Here is a 19,855-nt window from a genome sequence, read left to right as displayed (position 1 = left end):
GCAATAACCGCAAAAGGGAAGGCCCTGTGTGGTTCTGTCCCGTCTGTCTACAGCCGTTCGTCGTTTTCTACTGCACTTCCTCTCTCTTTCAAACCGTCCTGTAGAAACAGAGTGAAAACCAGACAAATGTGTTAGAAAGATGCGGATTTTCGCCAGAGTTGGTTTAAACCAGTAAAAGTAAGAAGGTGCAGTCGATGTGCTCCGTCACACCGTCGCAATTACGTACTACAGTTGAGCAGATTCCAGATACGTCGTCCTTCAGCAAAGACACAGAATTGACTGAGCCAGTGAAAGCGCGAGTGCGTGTGTGTTTGCTACACCTGAAACATGTCCCTGTCTCTCCCGCCGTTCGTGTCGCTCATGTACCGTGTCTAAATCTACATATGTGGACAAATGTCTGCCTGTCATCAAAACCCAATACACACACACATACACCACAGCAGAGAATGGCTCGGCTCGGCTCGCTTCAGCGGCCGAGCTTGCTGCAGTTGTTTTCCAGTTTAATGCTCCTTCCTTTCTGGGAGGGGGGAAAAAAGGAAAAACTGGATTCCAATTTTTTTATTTTAAAGATTCAAAATCACCACAGTAGACGTTGAAAGTGTCCTCAGGTGTCATGGTTGGTGTTGTCAGCCGTGCGTTTGACATACACGCGTACACACATACTCAACAGAGATATTTGTGGCGCTTTCTGTCAGCAGCAGCGCTTCTGAGGCTGACTTTGGCAGAGACATTTTGCATGTTAAAGAAAATGTGCCCCTCGTGTCAGGGCGGCTGAGTTGAGAACCACAGTGGACATACGTCCAGAGTCCAGCAGTGGAGCTCTGTGGGTCTCTCTGTGGACTTCTCTTCCCTCCGTGGCAGCGCGGCTCAACTTTATCATGGATCATACATGAAGAGTGTGTGGCCTGTGGTGCTTCTGCTCCCTCCTCTCAGGCTGGAGGACTCCATTTTGAAGGGACCAGGGTGAGCTGCCACAGATTGAACAGCAACTCGTCTCTGAGGAGGAAGGCACGAAGGAAGTCGACTGTTTTTTTCCGGGTATACTGCACCACTATTTTAGCTCTTGTCTCACATGAGTTTATGTATTTATTTTTATGCTTATGTCATGTCCAGGTGTGTGTTGTGTCGTCTTGGTGGTGGTGGTGATGAAGAGGAGGAGGAGGAGGATGCCAGCTGTTGGCACAAGTTTGGCGTGTGAAGTGTCAGTGGTAATGGCAGCCAGGTGTAGCTTTATTATTGACGGTGGTGATGAAAGGGTCAGTGCTTAACATTAAGGACAGTTTATTTGCATATATTGGAAATATTAGCTGTATGTAGATTACAAGTTTGTTGATAAGTCCTTTTAAAATATTTAAAGAAAAACATACATGTAGGAGGCCGCCATGTTGGGCCACTATATTAACCTCATTATTTCATGAAGCTCTAAAAAGATCTTAATGAATACAAACATACATTGGGTGGGTGCAGTATCACCTCTATCCAGCAGGAGCTGGCAGGAGAAAAATGGCTCAGTCATTAAGAAATTGCTAATTTCTATTGTAAAATACTTAGGCTAATTAAAGTTAGCTGTATCAGCAAATCAATAGGAGTTTGTTTGTTGTTGTAGTTGGTTTGCAATGCAGTTTCCTCCTGGTGATTTTTTATTGTTGTTTTGTTTTCTGGTTAGCAGCTGCCATCTTCTTTTGCTTGCTTTATTTAGAATGTCAAAATGTTTTCTTAAATATCATTAGCCTGATTCAATTTTTAGTCTGCTTTCCCAAGTAGACGATAAAACGTGGGGATAAAGACCCTAAAATTCATAGCTAGTGCTGTCCTATAGAAACTGGCTTGTTGCAAGTGTGCTAGTTTTTAAGATTGGTGTAGGTCAATGCAAGTAGTTGCTTTAAGGTTCTAAACATGTTTTGTATACACATTTATTTTCTGATAGTCTTTATTGTCACTGTAACATGGGGGTACAACAAAATTGAGGACTGCAAAAGCATACTATAAAAACAATAGTATGCAGCATAAACTGCATAGACCTCGTGGATAACCAGTGAAAAAGAAAGTGGAAGTGAGGTGATGGTTGTGGGAGAGTGCTTTTGCATTCTTTGTTATATGTAACAATCAATGTAATCGTCTAACGCGCATGGGGAAGGGAGGGGTGAGGAGATCTGGCGATATCTGTTGCACTCTGTGGTCTTACCGATAGATGTCATTAATTACTAGTGACTTGACTTTCAATGGGACGACAGCAGTGGTTTTGAAGTTTCCGAGTTTTAGGTCTGTCAGCAATTTATTAATTCACAAAATCATAATAGTTGAGATGATAGGGAACCCCTTAGTGCTCATTGCCGAGGAGCTACTGTGGAGGGAGGGAGGTGGTGGTGACGCCTGGCTGGTGCGCACAGGCAGAGGGGAAAAAAGACTTGACTTTCAAGGGACAGGCAGAGTCTGCAAGACAGGAAACGGCAAAAATCCACCGTCGGTTGATTTTAAAGTTGTAGTTACACTATCTCACAGCAAAAAAGGAGGGCTGTGACTGAAGGAGTACGACGAGCCTGTGAATATTCCAGGGGCCGCTGGACCAGGCTTTCGCGCATGTAGAGAGAGGAGTTGAGGGGAGGAGGGGTGAGTGGGTGACTACGTTTCACAGGATCCAGGCCTAGTAGTGCTGCCTCCGGGACTCTCCTCATCCGCTCTCACAAATTTAGAAATTAGGCCATTTAAACGGCAAAGTGAGGAAGATGAAGGTGAGGTTCGCTTTCTACCACACGGGAATGGTAAGATTGTCGCGTCAGATCCCGCGTCATTTTGTTTTTTCTCCGTGATTTTGTTGTTTGATGCACACACACACAGCCATAGGCGCACACACACATACACACTGCATCTATTGGGAGGGATGACTGTACTAGTACGTTAGTGTGTTTTGTGCGTGTGTGCGTGAGCTTGTGTGTCGTCTTCGCTTGTATGTTGTTGTGGAGCGCTGACTACAGTCATGGAGCCATAGATACACACACACCGACATCAACATACACGCACCTCTGTGCACGCGCCGCAGTCACGTGTACGCGCACGGATGGGTCCATTTTTATTCCATGTCTTGGATTAAGCGTTAAAGGTTTTGACGTTGGGCGGACTTTAAATACAAACACACAACGCGCCATTTTAAGCCGACAGCCTTTGGTTGCACATAGGTATGTGTAGAAGTTCAGTGACTGACCTTACGGCAGTGGATGCCATTTTTATCGTATCGCAATCATTTGAGCCTTTTTCGAATTTAGTTCGCATTCTGAAATACGGTTATTGAGATTAGGATGCTAGTCAGTTGGTCAGTCAGGATGTGTGTGTGTCTGTTGTGTAAATATCTATGCATGTATTTATGTATAGAGTTATTTCTAAATGCACATACATGCACTGCCGATTATTAATTGAACTTTTAAGATTCCAGGATATGCTCGTTTTATATACCGAAATAAGGTTTGTTTTTTTCTTTCTTTCTATGAATGCTACCATTAGCTTACTCCTTGTAGGTACTATGAAAGGTACACATTGTCATATTTGGGTCCAGTTGTTTTAATCCCGATTTTATTACTGGAACTTGTAACGGGGCTTGTCTATTAAGACCACCATACTGGATTATTGTGTTTCACAAAAAAATTACCAAATGAACTTGAATAGTATTAGTTATAAAAAAATGTAGCCATAACAATTAGATTTACCACCAGACATTAAATGATTCTACACACTGGTCCTTTGTGATGTCATCTTAGTGTTGATCTTAGGTGTTTAAAGTAGGCAGTATGTAATTTTGGCCCATTTTCAATTGGATTCAGCACTTTTGTGTCTTAAAATTAAAGATTTAAAGATGGGTTGTATAATACAATTTTGGATTGTGTTTATTATCTTGTATCTCCTCATTAGACAAGGTCCACATCCCCCATACCTGAGTAAATATGTATAAAAAAGGGGCAACCTGTGGCTCCGTGGTTAACGGATCAAGCATGTAATCAGAAGATGGCCTGGCAGGTGACTGTGGTGCGTTAAGCAAGCATTGAAATTGTCCAGCTCAGTTGATTAAAAGTACAGCCCAATGCTCCTGTATGTCCTGTGCTAATTACTGAAGTGTTTCATAGTTGAGTTCAGTGCTGTAATTCTCCATTAGGGTATAAGTAGAATAGTGAAAAATTTAAATCAATGAAATACAGGTACTGATCAGGTAAAGTATCTGGTGTAAAGACTGACAAATCATTTGTTTAGGCAATGAGCTGTAGAAACTTTGGAAGAAGGAAACAGATAAATTATTCAGTAGTTTTAAGAGTATTAGGCATCTACTAAAACAGGGCTTTCAAAGTGTATTGTGACGTGAAGTGCATCTTTTGTTTTTTTATTTTTTTTAAATAAGATTTGTAGAACTGATAAATGTTTGTTTTTCTTTCAGGAAGACACTATGTCAGCATGAGTGGGCCTCATGTAGGCCCTAAAAGGGACAGTCATCAGCCCACCTGTCCTTTGAACTCTGGATGTGACCTCTCCACCCCCTCTTTGTCCTCCAGACAGCAGGGCAACAGGACCAGTGCAATCATGTCTGCTGCCACCTCATCCCTCAAGCATGCTTCTGTGTATGGGTTTTCACAAAGGGACCACCCGTCCTCCTCTTCTTCCAACTACAGTCCTCTGAGAAGGTTACAGCATCTCACCACCATGGTCAGTCAGCCTGACCTGGTTCTGCCAGTGAGAGAGCCTAAAAGAACCTGGGATTGGGAGGCACCTAAGAAGCAGAAGGGGCAGGAAATATATAAAGACTCTTGGACTGATTTTACTAGCAGGAAATATTGTGAAACCCTTTATACAAATAAGGAGGAGAGTCCTGGTAAAAGTCCTGCCGGGCAGAAACAACCTGAGGTCCCAACACGAAGTACAGATCCACCAACAGGCAAACAGAGTAATCATGTTCCTTCAAAGAAAAACACAGAAGGTAACTCCTCTGGCCCACCAAGCCCCGCTTTCTCTCTCGATAGCAACAGTCCTTTTGCTAATGGCCTTCTTCATTTTGAATCCGCTTTATTTGAGGATGATGATGCTGATCAAGTTCGAGAGACAGTGTCACCTATTGAAGGCTTACGGGACATTCATGAGAATAAAGGGGATGTTCCTCAGGCAGCTTCTGGAGACTTAAACTTGAACTCCAAGGATGTTTCCCTGTCATCAGCGAAGGTAGTCACACGGTCCCAGTCCTCAGGTCAACGCCGGAGATACTGGGATGGCTCAGAGGACGAGTGGGACAGTGACACCGATCTCTTCATGTTTGTGGATAGTCCCTCAAGGCAATCATGGGCAAGTTTGACATTTATTACACTTGTTAAAATTATCACTTTGAATTTTTGAGAAAAATTGAGAAATGTTCTCACTGTTAGGGAGGTTTGTTTTCTGGTGATTGTGCACTTACAGACCTGGCATGCCCTACCAGACCTGGCTAGCACATGTCAGGTGAAATTACCAATCAGAGGCAGAGTGAAGCCAGAGTGATGCTTTTACTGTCCTGGAGTGAAGGACAATAAAAAGTTCCAGCACTCTGTCCAGAGTTATGGCCAACATTGTTTGTGTTGACACAAATGAAAGTTTCACTAGTTGCAGAGGGAATTCATTTTGGGTAAAAACAGAATGCACTTGTATGCGGGCTAATTTGATGAAAACATTAAGACCTGCTCATTTAAAATTTGTTCAAATATTTCTGATTGGTGCTGTTTTTGTAGTTATTTTAATTCTGCCGTTTTATTTCTCCCCTTTGTCCTAAAAAGAATTCAATATTGCACTTTGACCAGTTTTCTAGACACAGCTTCAACCGTGTTGTCTACAGTGCTACTTCACAGGCCGTGCCTTTGTTGGTTGTCACAGATGTTCTTTCTGAGAGTACAGCAGAACCTACTGGTTTGCAGTCAGTTTGATTATTTCACAAAAGGTCATTGAGAATAGTAGTGGCCAGAAGGCTAAAAGTTGGATGCTCTACAACAGAATATAAATTCTAGTTAGAACCTGTTCAAGACTGCTTGGCTACAGGCCAGGATTATGACAATAATGCTCATATTCATCCCTAAAGAAGATGTAGTGATTCAGTAAATGTTATGATTTCTCCTGAAATTATACTTCATGTTCCATGCATTATAATTATCTATGGGAACATAATTTTTCAGTTCCATGTGCCACAACTCTCATCCCGGGATAACTGACAGATACAGTATATTGGATAATCGATATTTACAGAACAGTATGTTTGTGGGTCACAGCACAATAAAGGTGCTATTTATGTGTGTACCTCACAATTTCTCTGGTGCCCTTGCAAAAAATGTGTATTGTGATCAGCTTTTTTGTGTGATTAAGTCCAATTCTTTTTAATGCCTAGATTTCAAAGCTCTGCATTTAGGAGTGGAAGAATGAATCTACTGTTATGTCCAGTATTATGCTGTCTACTCAGCAAGAGCACATTCTGTACATTGAACCCTCTGTGTGTCACTGAACGTTATTATGCTACAATAAGTTTAATTTATGTTAATGTGTGTTTAAAGACATTCAAATTTCTGGAAAAACCTGGGTGAAAAAGTAACAAAATTGTCATAACAAACATATATTTAATGACCCCCTGTGCAGCAACTCCCAGACTGCTAGGGGCAACTAGTCCCTTGTGAATGATCTCCACACTACACTGAACTGTAATATTTACTTTTTTTTTTTTTTTTACAAAACAAACAAAACAAGTTTTGTTATGCCCTAACAGGACAGTGGTTCTGTTTAAACATTTGAAAGCATGTTGCTGATTCATTACCAAAAGACTTGTCAACAGCAAAGCAAATTGATACAAAATACTTTTGAGATATAGTCTCTCAGCCAAGTAACACAGCCAATTTGCTGTAAATACTAAATGTCTTCATTTCATGTGGAACTCATTCAACATTTTATTTTTGTACTTTTGTGGTTAGCAGGACATCATGAAGAAAAATTCATTGCCACCGCTGAAGTTTTTAGAGGGTGAAATTATTTGGGCAAAGTACGGGCGGAGACCATGGTGGCCCTGTGAGGTGATGGTTGACCCTGTGCAGGGAATCTATCACAAAGTGAAAGGTGAGTTGAAGCACTCTGGCTTATTGTTATTAATCAGAGTAATGTATTATATATGGCTGTTTTTAAAAACAATGTTTGGAACTAGACAGTCTTAATGCAATTGAATTGACATTTCAGTTGAAACTATGCATTACTACTACAAACTCTGGCTCATCCATTTAGACTTATACCAATATTGTCATAGAGCTGTGTATTATTTTAAACTGAAGTTTAGATATTGTACAACTCAGTGTGTTCTCTTAATGCAATTTCTGTACTGTTTTGCAGGACAAAGTTCTTTTAGTTTGCATTTTATGAGCATTCGTTGGGTTGTTTTTCAGAGCCAAGTGATCGGCCTTGTCGGCTGTACCATGTCAGGACCTTTGGTCATCCTATGGAGCTGGTCTGGGTGGAGGATAAATCAACTCGCACTTTTTATGGAGGTTATGAATTTGATCAACTTGTCCGACGAAGAGGAAAGGGAAAGGAGAAGAACAATAAAAACATGGTAATAAATTGCCTGTTAATGATTAAATACTAGTACACTCAAATAAAACATCTATGACCTTAATAAGTTAAAATAATAGTGTAAAATAAAACACATTAGTCATTCTGAGCTGTATTTCTTTTTTTGTAAACAGATTCCAAAGCGTTTGCAGGACTCATGGAACTCTGGTGTCACAGAGGCTGAATCTCTGCTCTCAGAAAGACCCAAAATGGCTTCAGGTGTATCTCCATATACATACGATGACTTCCAATACAGTTTCGCTCAGGAGGGAGATAACAAGGCTAGGTCATCTTTCTCTCTATCCACTTCAGAAGCCGCTGTCGAGCCTGAAGCGTCTCAAGCTCTAAATGGAACTCTTTCATCGTCATTACCAACTTTAGAAAAGCCAAGCACTTTACAGAAACCTGATGAAAAGAAGAAACAAAATAACTTGACAAAAGACTTGAATAGTAAGGAGTCTAAAAAGATGTTTACGTGTAGCCCCGACGGATCAGATAGAGACAATGAGGAGTGCCCGTACTCTGATCTTGACTCGATTCCTATTTTGTGTTCTAAAGCACTTGAACGTCAGCCGAAGGCTGTCTCAAATCAGACATCTGCTTCAAGTGTCAAAGAGGTGAGAAAACAGCCAGAAAACCAAAGTGGTCTTTGGTTTAGTAAATCAGGTAAAGAAAGGAGACAAAAAACATCAACTTCAGTGCCAGATCGCACCTTATTTAGTAAAGCCTCATGTAAGAAAAAGAACCAAGCAATTGCTCCTAAAAAAGTGGTCACGAGTGTCTCAGGCAGTGTAGTGAGTGAAAAGCCAGGGTTGTCAGACAGAACTAAGCCTCTGATAAATCCTGAAGCAAACTGGCTGCCTGAGCAGTCTGAACATTGGAGGAATAAAAACTCAGATTCCTGTCATTCTGACTGTACAACTGGTGGTGTTGAGATTCAGTCAAGCCTTTCAGAGAAGCACAAGAGCTTGGTAACTGAGGAGACCGATGTGTTCTCTACAAAGTATACCCAACAGACACCCAAAAATACAGCCGATAGTCCCGTTGGTAAGCTGTCTGACCAATTTGGGGGCTTACATGTTAAAAATACTCAAGAATCTGATGGAGAAGTTGGTGATGGCGATTACGTCAATTGTTTGGAAAACGCAAAGAGTTCAACTCAATCTCCTGACAAAGAAATCAATAATGAAGTCAGTGTAGTTTGCAAAATTTTGAATCAACCAGAGAAAACTGGAAATAACAAAACTCCTGCCTCCAGGTTAAATTCTGCCAATAATAGTCACACCAAAAAGAGTGTCCATCCATCTAGAACTCCCGACGTGATAACCACTAACATAGTCAGTGCAACGGAAAAAATATGCAAAAAAACAGAAGAAAAAGAAAACAACAAAACCCCAGTGTCCAGCTCAAATGCCGCCGCTAGTATAAAAAGTGTCTTTCCGACTGAAACGCCTGACAACATTTCTGCACAAAAAAGGAAAATAGAAAGTAACGAAACTCATGTTTCCAGTTTAAATCCCACCGCAATTGATAATAACAGATGCTCAAAAAGTGTAAAGAGTGTCAGTCCACCTCCCGATAAGAAAACCAATAATCAAGTCAACGCAGCTGCCAAAATTTCAAGTCGAAAAGAGAAAATGGAAAATTTAAAAACTCCAGAGTCTTCTATAAATTCTATCAGCAGTGCTGACCAGTCACTAATAATTCAAGAGAAGCAAGCCAGTCTTCTGTCTAAGTGTAGGCAGCCCTTCGTCAAATTAATACGCAGAGATTTAATGGATACAAAGGTTCTAAACTCCAGGGAAAATTCCATTGACCAATCTGAAAGGAAAACCAATGAAAAGCCATCTGACAGTAAAACAAATAAAATAAAACCTCAACAGTCCGAAAAGTTAGATGTCAAGGCAAATGTGTCCTTGGAGAAGATCCTCATATCAGAAAGTCTGCAGGTCTCAGTAGTGAAGTTAAAAACTGCTGGGGAGAATTGTACTTTTAATCTTCCTTCCCCACAAGGGAAACACACCTCTTCTTCCAATGTTGCAGGTGTGTCACCAGCAAAGGTAGTGAATTCAGAAACAGAAAATTGTCCTAAAAGTGTAACATGCTCATCCGTGAATCAGTCAAACCAGTCAGACAATAAAGACATCCATTCTGAGCAGTCAGAAGTCTTGACTAAAAAACCATCTACTGACACAAGTACGTCCAATATTTCTTCACCTGCTTCTCAAAATCAAAGTAGATGTCTAGAAGGAACAAAAGAAAAGGCAAAGGAAACGAGTGAAGACAAAAATGATGAAACAATTCCAGTGGCTACAGTTGTAATCCCACAAGGACAGACTGACCATGAAAAACAAAGTGGTTCAGAATCTATGAATGATGATATTTCTGAGGTCCAGATTCCGGAGAACTCTGAGACCGTTGTTCAAACACAATCAAAGCAGGTTCTAAGTGAAGTATATCAAGTACAGGAGCTGCCCACTCACCTCCCAGCCAGCACTCGTTTGTTGACCAGGGCTCTCAAGGCCATGCAGGAGAAAAAGGAGAAAGACCAAAAGAGGATGAAGCAGAAAGAGGAGTTCGATGTATTCAGAAAAGCTGAGGACTATGTGTTTCACTCACACAACTTTACTCGGAGCATGAAGACCAAACAGATCTCCAATGCTAAATTAAAACACTATAAATCTAAGCTTGGTGTAAATAGTGAGTTAAATCAGGACACGCATTCCAGCTGTTGCAGCCTCACTGTAATGTCCTCAGGTTCGGCTGACTTCGAAGCTGATGTTAAAAGGGAAGAGGAAGACCACTCGGTTTCCTCGACACCACCCATGGACTTCATACCCCTCACTTCTACAGTAAAGGCGAAAAAGGATGATTTGTCTGTTAACAAATGCTCCTCTTCCTCTTCTTCGTCACCGTTCTCCTTCATGAATGACTTTAAAAATGTAAAGGAGATCACGCTTCAGTCTGTGACAAATGAGAGAAATGGTCAACCCATCTCTTTCAAACCACATCCAAACTACGAGTTCAGCACTTTTCTGATGATGTTAAAAGACCTGCATGACACCAGAGAGCGAGAAGGTGCTCCATTAGAACTAAACATCGGTCCACCCAGTGCCCATGTTAAGGAGGAGCCCCTTGTGGTGCCTGGCCAGGTGACACCTGCACAGCAGGAGCAAAATTGTAATCTCTTTAATTCAACTTCAAGTCAGGATAAAATGTTAACCACGCCAACTAAAGACAGTAAATGTCAGACATTGAAGAGGTTCCACAATCGAAGGAGCGGCTGCACTGGATGGAAAAGGAGAGCCAAACACAAAGTGCCTTGTGATCTGGTCAGGTCTGGACCTGGATTCCCAGGTTTGGAATCCACCAGAGCTGCATCTTTACCAATACCAGACTGTTTGCTTGGAGTGAATTATTCATCACAAGTCCTGTCCTTGAAGGACATGCAGGTCAGCTGCTGGGAGAAGGAGACAAGAGATGGTAAAGAAGTGGTTGAAAGGGAAACAGAGGAGGAGAGGTGGCGTAGGGTTAAGGGAAATCTACAGAACATGGTGCCTCTGGAAAAGCATGGATTCAACACTATGTTACATCAGGAGGATCAAAATGCTGTTGTAGATGACCACACAGAGACCAACGAAACATTAACACGCATCAGCGCAGGATGCAACAAAGTATCTTCAGGTAGGTTTAGTTCTTTTTTTTTTGTCATCTTATGCCAAACACAATACTGGTGGTGGTCACAACACCTCAGTGCAGTTCAATCAGATGTTGATGAAACACACCAGGTCAATGAACAGTATTTACGCAAACATTAATTTATTTACACATTACAATCATCTGTGGAAGGAAGAGTCAGCACAAAGTTGTTTTATACCTTCCTTTTTCTATCCAGCACTAACAGTTTTGACAAAAAAATGTTTTAAAAGAAAGTAACCCCTTTGAAACTTTTTGATTTTCAGCACAAAAGCGTTTGAGAAAACCAAGTAAGAGGCTGATTGAATGGACAGAGGACTACAATCAGATTTTCTCCCCAAGGAAAAAAATCAAAAAGCCTCTCCAGTCTTCTGTAAGAAAAACATATGAAGTATAATTCAAGTATTGTCTATGCAGGTCCACTGTGTCTGGCATTCTTTTATTTCCAGGACTCTGAAGCTTCTACCTCTGTTCCTGTTGAAACCAATGGAACCAATGTACCAATGGAAACACATCAGACCACCCATGAGTTCCAGACCCTCAACTTAGTCCCTGAAATACAGACGCCACCTCCTGAGGAAACTAGTGCAACAGTGACACCTGAACTGCAAATTCCTAACACTGAAGACACATGTCCCCGGGAGACACCTGTGCTGTCCATCGACACACTAACACCTCCTCCTGAAGCTGAGCCTTCGCTCTCAGAAGGCGTTGTTAAGGATAACGGTAATATTGAAGCATATATTGCATATTGCATTTGTGTTGGGTGATTTTGTTTGGAAGAGAAACTCATGGGTTTAATATAATAGGCAGCACAGATGAGATCAACCAGAAACTACATCCACATACAGTATTTAGTCGAAGAGAATGCAAACTAAATGGGCAAACTTGAAAATGTTAACATAGCCATAAAATTTGATTGACAGTTAACGCCCCTGTGCTGGGGAGGAAGCGGAAGAGGAAGCCAACTCAGAAGATCCTGGAGTACAGTCTGGAAGCAGAAGCTTCAACAGTCCCTAAGAAGAAGGTACACACATTTCTCTTTGCTATATACAGTATGTATGCCAATGCATTTCACATATTTAGAATCTGTTAGTAATCCATAAAACAGCTGCAATCTGTAATCTGCAATGTGATCTTAATTCAATGTTGTTACAGGTGCGAGCACTGAAGAATAGCACAAGTCCTGTTCCTCAGTCAGGTCAGTATGTAAATATATATATATATATAATTTACAATATTTAACTGTATTTGACCAAGTTCCAGCTCCATTGTCTTATACATTTTAAAAATGTAAATTATTTTTCTTAGATCCAAGACTTCCAACTTTAAAAATCAGGAACAAGCAGCTTGTGGCATCCACCTCTGCACCAACAGTTCCAGAGGTTTCCACCACGACCCCGTTGCCCTCTGTTCAGGCATCCGTCATCAGTACCACTACAGTATTGTCTGAACCAGCTCCACAGAAACCCAGTCAGGTGGAGACCTCATCAGCAGACTTTGACGTCTCTCAGCCAGAGGACACTAAATCTGAGGAGCTGAAAAAGGACGGAGCCGATTCAGAGGTAAAACACTGTGGTTTTGTTTGCAGCATTAATCTTCACACTGTAGGCAGCGTTGTAGTACTTGGGACAAAGTCACGTGACAAGCAGTTGAAGGTTTAATACCCTACTGTGCTCTGTTTTTGTGACAATGATACTATTTTGTCTTTTGTTTACCAGGAGGGTGACTCATCAACCTTGGATCACAGTTTCTCCTCGTTGAAAGAGCTCTTCTCTTTATGTAATGACCCACATTTACCGTTGAGGAAGATCATTGGAGATCGAGGAGGCCCAGCTTCCATGAAGGAGAATGTATGTCAGGTGAGAACAATTCATTCTTGTGTCAGCCTCAGCGTAATTAGGGGGGGAAAGTAAGTAAGTAGTGCTCGAAAACACAGTATACACTTTTAGGGCTACTCCACTCTGATCCCTCTTTTCTATCTATATTTTATTGTTTTTTACATTTACATTAGGTGTGTGAAAAGACCGGGGAGCTTCTTCTGTGTGAGGGTCAGTGTTGTGGAGCCTTCCACTTGGCCTGTATTTCTCTGGCTGTGGCACCTAAGGGGAAGTTCATATGCCCTGAATGCAAATCAGGTATGTCTTATAACTTTTAAATGAAAATAAATTTAAACCACTGTCCAGTAGCTTCACTCGGTGCTGCTATTGACACTACTGACACTGCATTTGTCAGTATTGCAATATTAGAATATTTTTTGCTGGCTTTACCCTAATCATTTAGTATAATATTTTATATAATGTTATTTATGCAAATGCAACACTTAATCAAGTAGTTGTTTATTTTCCAGGCATCCACACTTGCTTTGTGTGTAAAAAGCGCAGTGAAGATGTGCGCCGCTGCATGATCCCTGTGTGTGGAAAGTTTTACCATGGTTCTTGCATCGCCAATTATGCCGCAACTGCACCTGTGAACCGAGGCTTCCGCTGCTCCATCCACGTCTGTCTCACCTGCTTCATCGCCAATCCTAACAGCTTGTCCATAGCTAAAGGTAAAGTAAGGACTCCCACATGTAAGGTCGTCAGCACTTCTTTCAACATGTCTGCATTCTGAACCTCTGTTTATTGTGTTGCCTCTGTCTGCAGGCCGTCTGGTGCGATGTGTGCGCTGCCCTGTTGCCTATCACGCCACAGATCTCTGTATGGCAGCTGGCTGCGTTGTCCTTTCTAACAACAGCATCATCTGTCCGAACCACTTCACACCCAGACGTGGCGTCAAGAACCATGAACACGTCAACGTCAGCTGGTGCTTTGTCTGCACAGAAGGTGATGATTCATGAATTACTGCTTTTAACTGTTCACATCTGCAGTAACTGAGCTCCTAGTTCCCGCAACTTAACAATGTAGTTCTTTTCTTGCGCTGTAGGGGGCAGTCTTTTGTGCTGTGAGTCCTGTCCTGCTGCTTTTCACCGGGAGTGTCTGAACATCGAGATGCCCAAAGGCAGCTGGTACTGCAACGACTGTAAGGCTGGAAAGAAGCCTCACATTAAGGACATTCTGTGGGTAAAAGTTGGCCGTTACAGGTTAGTGACCAGCTAGAAAAAACTCATAATAAATCATCTTTTGTCATCCTTAACCAATTAATGGTGGAGCCGCGAGGCGAATGATTGTTAGATTGATCTGGTAAATTATTTACAGGTGGTGGCCTGCAGAGGTCAGCCATCCCAAGACAATCCCACAGAACATCCAGAGGATGAGGCACGATGTGGGTGAGTTTCCTGTTCACTTCTTTGGCTCCAACGACTACCTGTGGACGTACCAGGCCCGGGTCTTTCCTTACATGGATGTTGATGCCAACAGCAAAGAAAAAATGGGGAAAGGTGTTGATGCCACATACAGAAAAGGTAGTGCTTTGTTTGTTCTGTCAACTCAAAGTGACTCCTTGAGTCTATTATGAAGAAAGGGTAAATTGTTTTTGGAATATTCATTTTGATTATTTTCCTGCTGTCCCTCGTTAGCTTTGGAAGAGGCAGCTACCAGGTTTCGAGAGCTGCAGACGGAGAAGGAGATGAGGCAGCTTCAAGAGGACAGGAAGAACGACAGGAAACCTCCTCCATACAAACACATCAAGGTCAGGGAGGAAACTACTTCATGACATCTGTCTATTTCATGTGTTTTTGTCCTGTATTACATTTACTTAAAACAAATGAAAACATTGAGATTTAGTCTGTGCCAATAACATCTGTCTTATTTAGGTCAATCGACCAATAGGAAAGGTTCAGATTCTGACAGCTGACCTCTCTGAGATCCCCCGCTGCAACTGTAAAGCTTCAGATGAGAGTCCATGTGGTCCAGACTCTGAGTGCATCAACCGCATGCTGCTGTATGAATGTCATCCGCAGGTACAGAAACATCTCAAGTCGAGAGTTTTTATTCATCTTCGAGCTGAAATCCAACCTTTTCTGTCTTTATTTAGTTAGTAAACTAATATTTATTGTATTCTGACACGTAGGTCTGCCCAGCAGGAGAACGTTGTCTCAATCAGGCTTTCAGCAAGCGTCAGTACAGTCAGGTGGAGATTTTCAGGACACTGTCCCGAGGATGGGGGCTTCGCTGTGTGCATGACATCAAGAAGGTGAATGAAATGTTATATATTTCATTCATATATGTCATATATGTATATAATTTTTGATGTGGCTCAGTTGTGTGACACTCATGACAAACAGAACAACATTTTTGCTGTAACACTCTTGCTTAAAACTGTGGTTACTACACTGCATTGAGCGCCCTCTCTGGTCACATTCTAATGTCTCTAATACACAGACCTGTTGTTTTTCTCCCAGGGTCAATTTGTGAGCGAGTATGTTGGGGAGGTGATTGACGAGGAGGAGTGCAGATCCAGGATCAGACATGCACAAGAGAACGACATCTGTAACTTCTACATGTTAACACTGGATAAGGTAGGACATCAAGACAATGTGTTTGATTTGTATAGAATAAACAAGTGGATAAACATTCAGTCTTATAGTACAATGAAAATGTTTACAAATATCCAGGGATTCTCATTTGTCTAAATATTTGCACAATAAAGCGTCCAAAATGAACACGCTACAGCGTTTCTGTTTTTAGCAATGTACAGGAAAAAAGTTTTGTTTCATATTTAGGATTGTTGATATGCCTTCATTGAGCATCATTTATGAAGATCATAATTAACACAGTCAATAGCACAGTGTACAGCTTAGATTAATCAGGGTTTTTCTTTTTTTATTTAAGCGATGCAACCTGGTATCAAAAAGTCTCCACTTAGTCTTTAGCCCTTAGTTTAAAGTTTGAAGTTTAAACCATTGTTGTCTGTTTTAGGACCGGATTATTGACGCAGGACCGAAGGGGAACGAGGCTCGATTCATGAACCACTGCTGTCAGCCAAACTGTGAAACACAGAAGTGGACAGTGAGTGGAGACACCAGGGTGGGACTGTTCTCGCTGGTTGACGTTGCTGCAGGTATATTTAACACTGTCAAAGTCCAACAGAATTAGCTTCTTTTACAGCAAAGAAAAATAATTAGTTTTCGATCCTGAGTATTCTATGTCTAATATGGAATCTTCCTCAGCGTGATTTAGTCTTGTTTGTCTCTTCTCAGGCACTGAGCTCACCTTCAACTACAACCTGGAGTGTTTGGGGAATGGAAAGACAGTTTGTAAATGTGGTGCACCAAACTGCAGCGGCTTCCTGGGAGTTAGGCCAAAGGTAAAGGACATGAACACAAATGTTAGGCCTGGTTTTCTAAAAACCTTTTGACACAAACCACAGTAAAAACATTCCACATTTCCCTCCACAATCAGAACAACCCTCCCTCTGACGACAAAGGTCGGAAACTGAAGAGGAGAGGGAAGAGGAAGAGCAAGGCTGTGGTGACCAAAGAACGAGAGGACGAGTGTTTCAGCTGTGGAGACGGAGGACAGATGGTTTCCTGCAAGAAACCAGGATGTCCTAAAGTTTACCATGCTGACTGTCTCAACCTCACCAAACGACCTGCAGGTCAGTGATGGTATTATAGGCACTGGTGTCAGGCATGGGGTTAATAAAGGTTCATATATAACTACCTGAACTGTGACCAGGTTTTCTTTTGGACCTGTTCTTCTGTAGGTTCACCTTCATTTAAAGGTCCCCTGGCCTTCTCACTGACATTTCTTTTCATTGCAGGTCGATGGGAATGTCCATGGCACCAGTGCGATGTGTGTGGTAAGGAGGCAGCATCTTTTTGTGAGATGTGTCCAAGTTCCTTCTGCAATCAGCATCGTGAAGGCCTGCTCTTCATCTCCAAGCTGGATGGCAAGCTCTCGTGCAGTGAACACGACCCCTGTGGACCTGATCCTCTAGAACCAGGTGAAATCCGGGAGTACACGGCACCAGATCCCAGAGCTCTGACCTCAGGACTAGGAATGGCCGTCATCCCTTCTGCTCCTTCTAATAACACCTCTAGTCTGAACCCTTCCACCAGGAGAGTCCGGCAGATCAATGCCAGCTCTGGTTCTTCCGATTCAATCCCTGCCTTTTCGATCCCCGTGCCCATCACCATCCCTGTCTCTGCTCCTGCAGCCTCACCTCCACCGAGCAGCTCTGAAGCCGCCAGCAGCCCGCAGGTGTTTGACCTCCCACACTACTCACCCATATCTTCGTATGAGGAGGAGAGAGATGTCTTAGAGGATGACGAGCTATTAGCAGAAGAGGAGGATGGGCAGGAGTTTGTAGAAGAACGGGAGGTGGAGAGGCAGAAACCAAACCTGCAGAAAGAGGAGGGGGAGGTGGTGATCGATGAGGTCGGGTTGGAGTATCTGGAAATCAAAGAGGATGAAGATGACGATGATGATGACGATGATGATGATGATGACGACGACGAGGAGGAAGAAGATGAGGAGGAGGATGAAGATGACGAAGAGGATGAAGAAGAGGAGGAGGAAGAGTAACAATTAGTGGATTATAATTAATGAGGGCAGAACAGTGAGTCAGGACCAGGCAGAGAGCAGGTGAAGATTTTCTATTCTTGGTAATCTGTGTCTCCTGACCTTAGTACTCACTTGACACATTGACTTTTGCACAAACTTCTCAAAAGTTAAAAAAATATTCTGGAACAATATGTTTAGTGAACATATTTCACTCTGATGTAACCCGTTTACTCACCTTTTCACCAGTTCCCCTCACTGGTTTGTCTTGGTTCTAGTTCAGGTTTTATATTCTGTATATCAGCAAAGGCTTGTTGTACCTCCAAGTACTGTATCTTCACTGTAGCATCCTGTGAGTGTGTCTGACTCACCTCCTTAAGCAACGACTCCTGAGTAACAGCAACAACACGCCCCCTGGTGGATTAGTCAGTGATAAACATAATCAGAAATAACATCAAATTGAACCCTAGTTCATTCTGGATGTTCTGTTTTTAGACCTGAGCGTTTCCCTGTCCTTCACCTAAAATGTCTCATGAATTATGTGCACTTACAGTGGGTATAAAATGTTTTATGTTTTTTAATGTAAAAATAATGTTAAGCAACAGCAAAGTCAAGTGTTCAGTGAGGCCACCCATCAACCAGGCCACTCTGCTCAGTACTCTTCCAAGAATGCACCTCACTCCAGTCGGGTCATCACCTCTTGACCATTTTACCCTAATATTTTACCCCCGATTCACTGCTGTGGTCTGTGATTGTGGACTCAGTTTAACAATACTGTAGCAGAGCTGATTGTTTTCACAGAGAAAGAAACGTTCTAAAATTACATATATGTTTGTTCTCTTCACCTCACAAAGCCTGAGGTGTGTAGACAGTGGGTGTGTGTAAAGTTTTTATTTCAGTTGCGTGAGCACTTGGACACATGCTGTGGATGTCTGCCACTACATTCATCCAAATACACCGGCCGTCCCTTTTGATTAAGTTCCCTGAAAATATCCATCGTCATATGGTGCTTCAAAATCCATCTTTTCAAATGACAGTGTTTTGGATCAACACTTTCTGTCATGTATCGTATTCCTTCACCAGACGCTGCCACATCAGCAGATCTGATGTCCTCCGTAATGAAAAAACCCATTCTAAAGATACACCAATGGATGTTCTTCTATTGAAAACATCCTGTTCTTGCCACTGGAACAGCAGCTCCTCATTAGTAACCACTATGAGGAGGAAAATGTGCCCTGCACCATTTCATGCCAAAAAAGAAGACGGCACTTATGACATCATGGGACAGTACAACTGTAATTAAGAGACGTGGTGTTACTAAAGCTAGCTGGAAAAAATGAGGACACCCTGTCCTGTCCTGTGGTTGCTGATGTTCTGGAAAGACATGGTTTCTGTTACGCACAAATGAGGTGGAGTGAGAAGGTAAGTCGACGTCTTCTCACTCTGAACTCTACACCAGAAAGGAAACAAGTCTTCATCAAGATGGACTGCAGCCATGATGTTTGCACTTCTGTATGTTTGTTCACCACGTGTGTTTATCCTTCAAGCTTTTACTATTGTTTGTGTGTGCGTGCATGCGTGTGTGTGCGGGTGTGTGCGTGTGTTTATCTGCCAATGCCTTAGAGTGTATTTCTTTGGAGCTATTTTTAAGGAACGGTGTGAAGCCTGTGAGAGAAAAGTCTCGCTCCGGAAGCCTTTTTACAGTCACCCAACAAGCAATGTTTCATTCCAGTGTAATTATTGCTAGATTTCAACCATTGACCTGTCAACTACTATATAAATATATATAAGATGTTATGAAGTGAGCACTCTACTGTCCTTATTCATTTACTTTTATTCTTATTTTTCAGGAGAAGTCAGAGTTTGTTTTTCCAGGTCATCAGTTACTGTGAGTAGGAAAAAAAACCCAACTCAAATGTTACTAGCAAAACCCTTGACCTTCTTCGTTAGTAAGTGCTGTAGGGTATACTGAGGGTGACGAGTACATCAGGATGTCAACTGATGAATGGAAACTACAATCTATTTGTTGTTTAAGGTCTAAATCAAACACTTCTAACTTATTTGAAAGTATTTCAAGAGCAGGAGTTTGGAACGAGTGAAGAGCTGAAGGACGCTCCAGAGCCCAGTGTCCT

At 42.0% G+C, this 19,855-nt stretch overlaps 1 protein-coding gene across 9 annotated transcripts; it reads left to right on the top strand.

The window, feature by feature from the left end:
* Positions 1–609: 609 nt before the first annotated feature.
* Positions 610–19,520, top strand: nsd1b (nuclear receptor binding SET domain protein 1b). 9 transcript variants are annotated; one of them, XM_025065490.1, is made up of 25 exons: positions 610–1,038; positions 1,114–1,208; positions 4,421–5,316; positions 6,957–7,098; positions 7,419–7,585; positions 7,719–11,268; positions 11,547–11,653; positions 11,730–12,006; positions 12,207–12,307; positions 12,439–12,481; positions 12,592–12,845; positions 13,002–13,142; positions 13,295–13,418; positions 13,631–13,831; positions 13,926–14,105; positions 14,206–14,362; positions 14,478–14,683; positions 14,798–14,910; positions 15,035–15,181; positions 15,292–15,414; positions 15,623–15,739; positions 16,140–16,281; positions 16,421–16,527; positions 16,623–16,818; positions 16,984–19,520. In XM_025065490.1, exons 3-25 carry the CDS (start codon positions 4,438–4,440, stop codon positions 17,745–17,747), a joined length of 8,238 nt encoding a protein of 2,745 aa, XP_024921258.1. In that variant the 5' UTR covers positions 610–1,038; positions 1,114–1,208; positions 4,421–4,437; the 3' UTR covers positions 17,748–19,520. The 9 variants fall into 9 exon arrangements, with proteins under 9 accessions (XP_024921258.1, XP_016897227.1, XP_016897229.1 ...); XM_017041738.2 differs by lacking the exon at positions 1,114–1,208; XM_017041740.2 differs by lacking the exons at positions 610–1,038; positions 1,114–1,208 and adding an exon at positions 1,230–2,732.
* Positions 19,521–19,855: the final 335 nt, after the last annotated feature.

Source organism: Cynoglossus semilaevis, chromosome 19 (genome assembly GCF_000523025.1).
Source record: "Cynoglossus semilaevis isolate Cse_v1.0 chromosome 19, Cse_v1.0, whole genome shotgun sequence".
Taxonomy (NCBI): domain Eukaryota; kingdom Metazoa; phylum Chordata; class Actinopteri; order Pleuronectiformes; family Cynoglossidae; genus Cynoglossus; species Cynoglossus semilaevis.
Note: the sequence above shows the minus strand (reverse complement) of the source record. Positions and strands in the feature narration are given on the sequence as shown.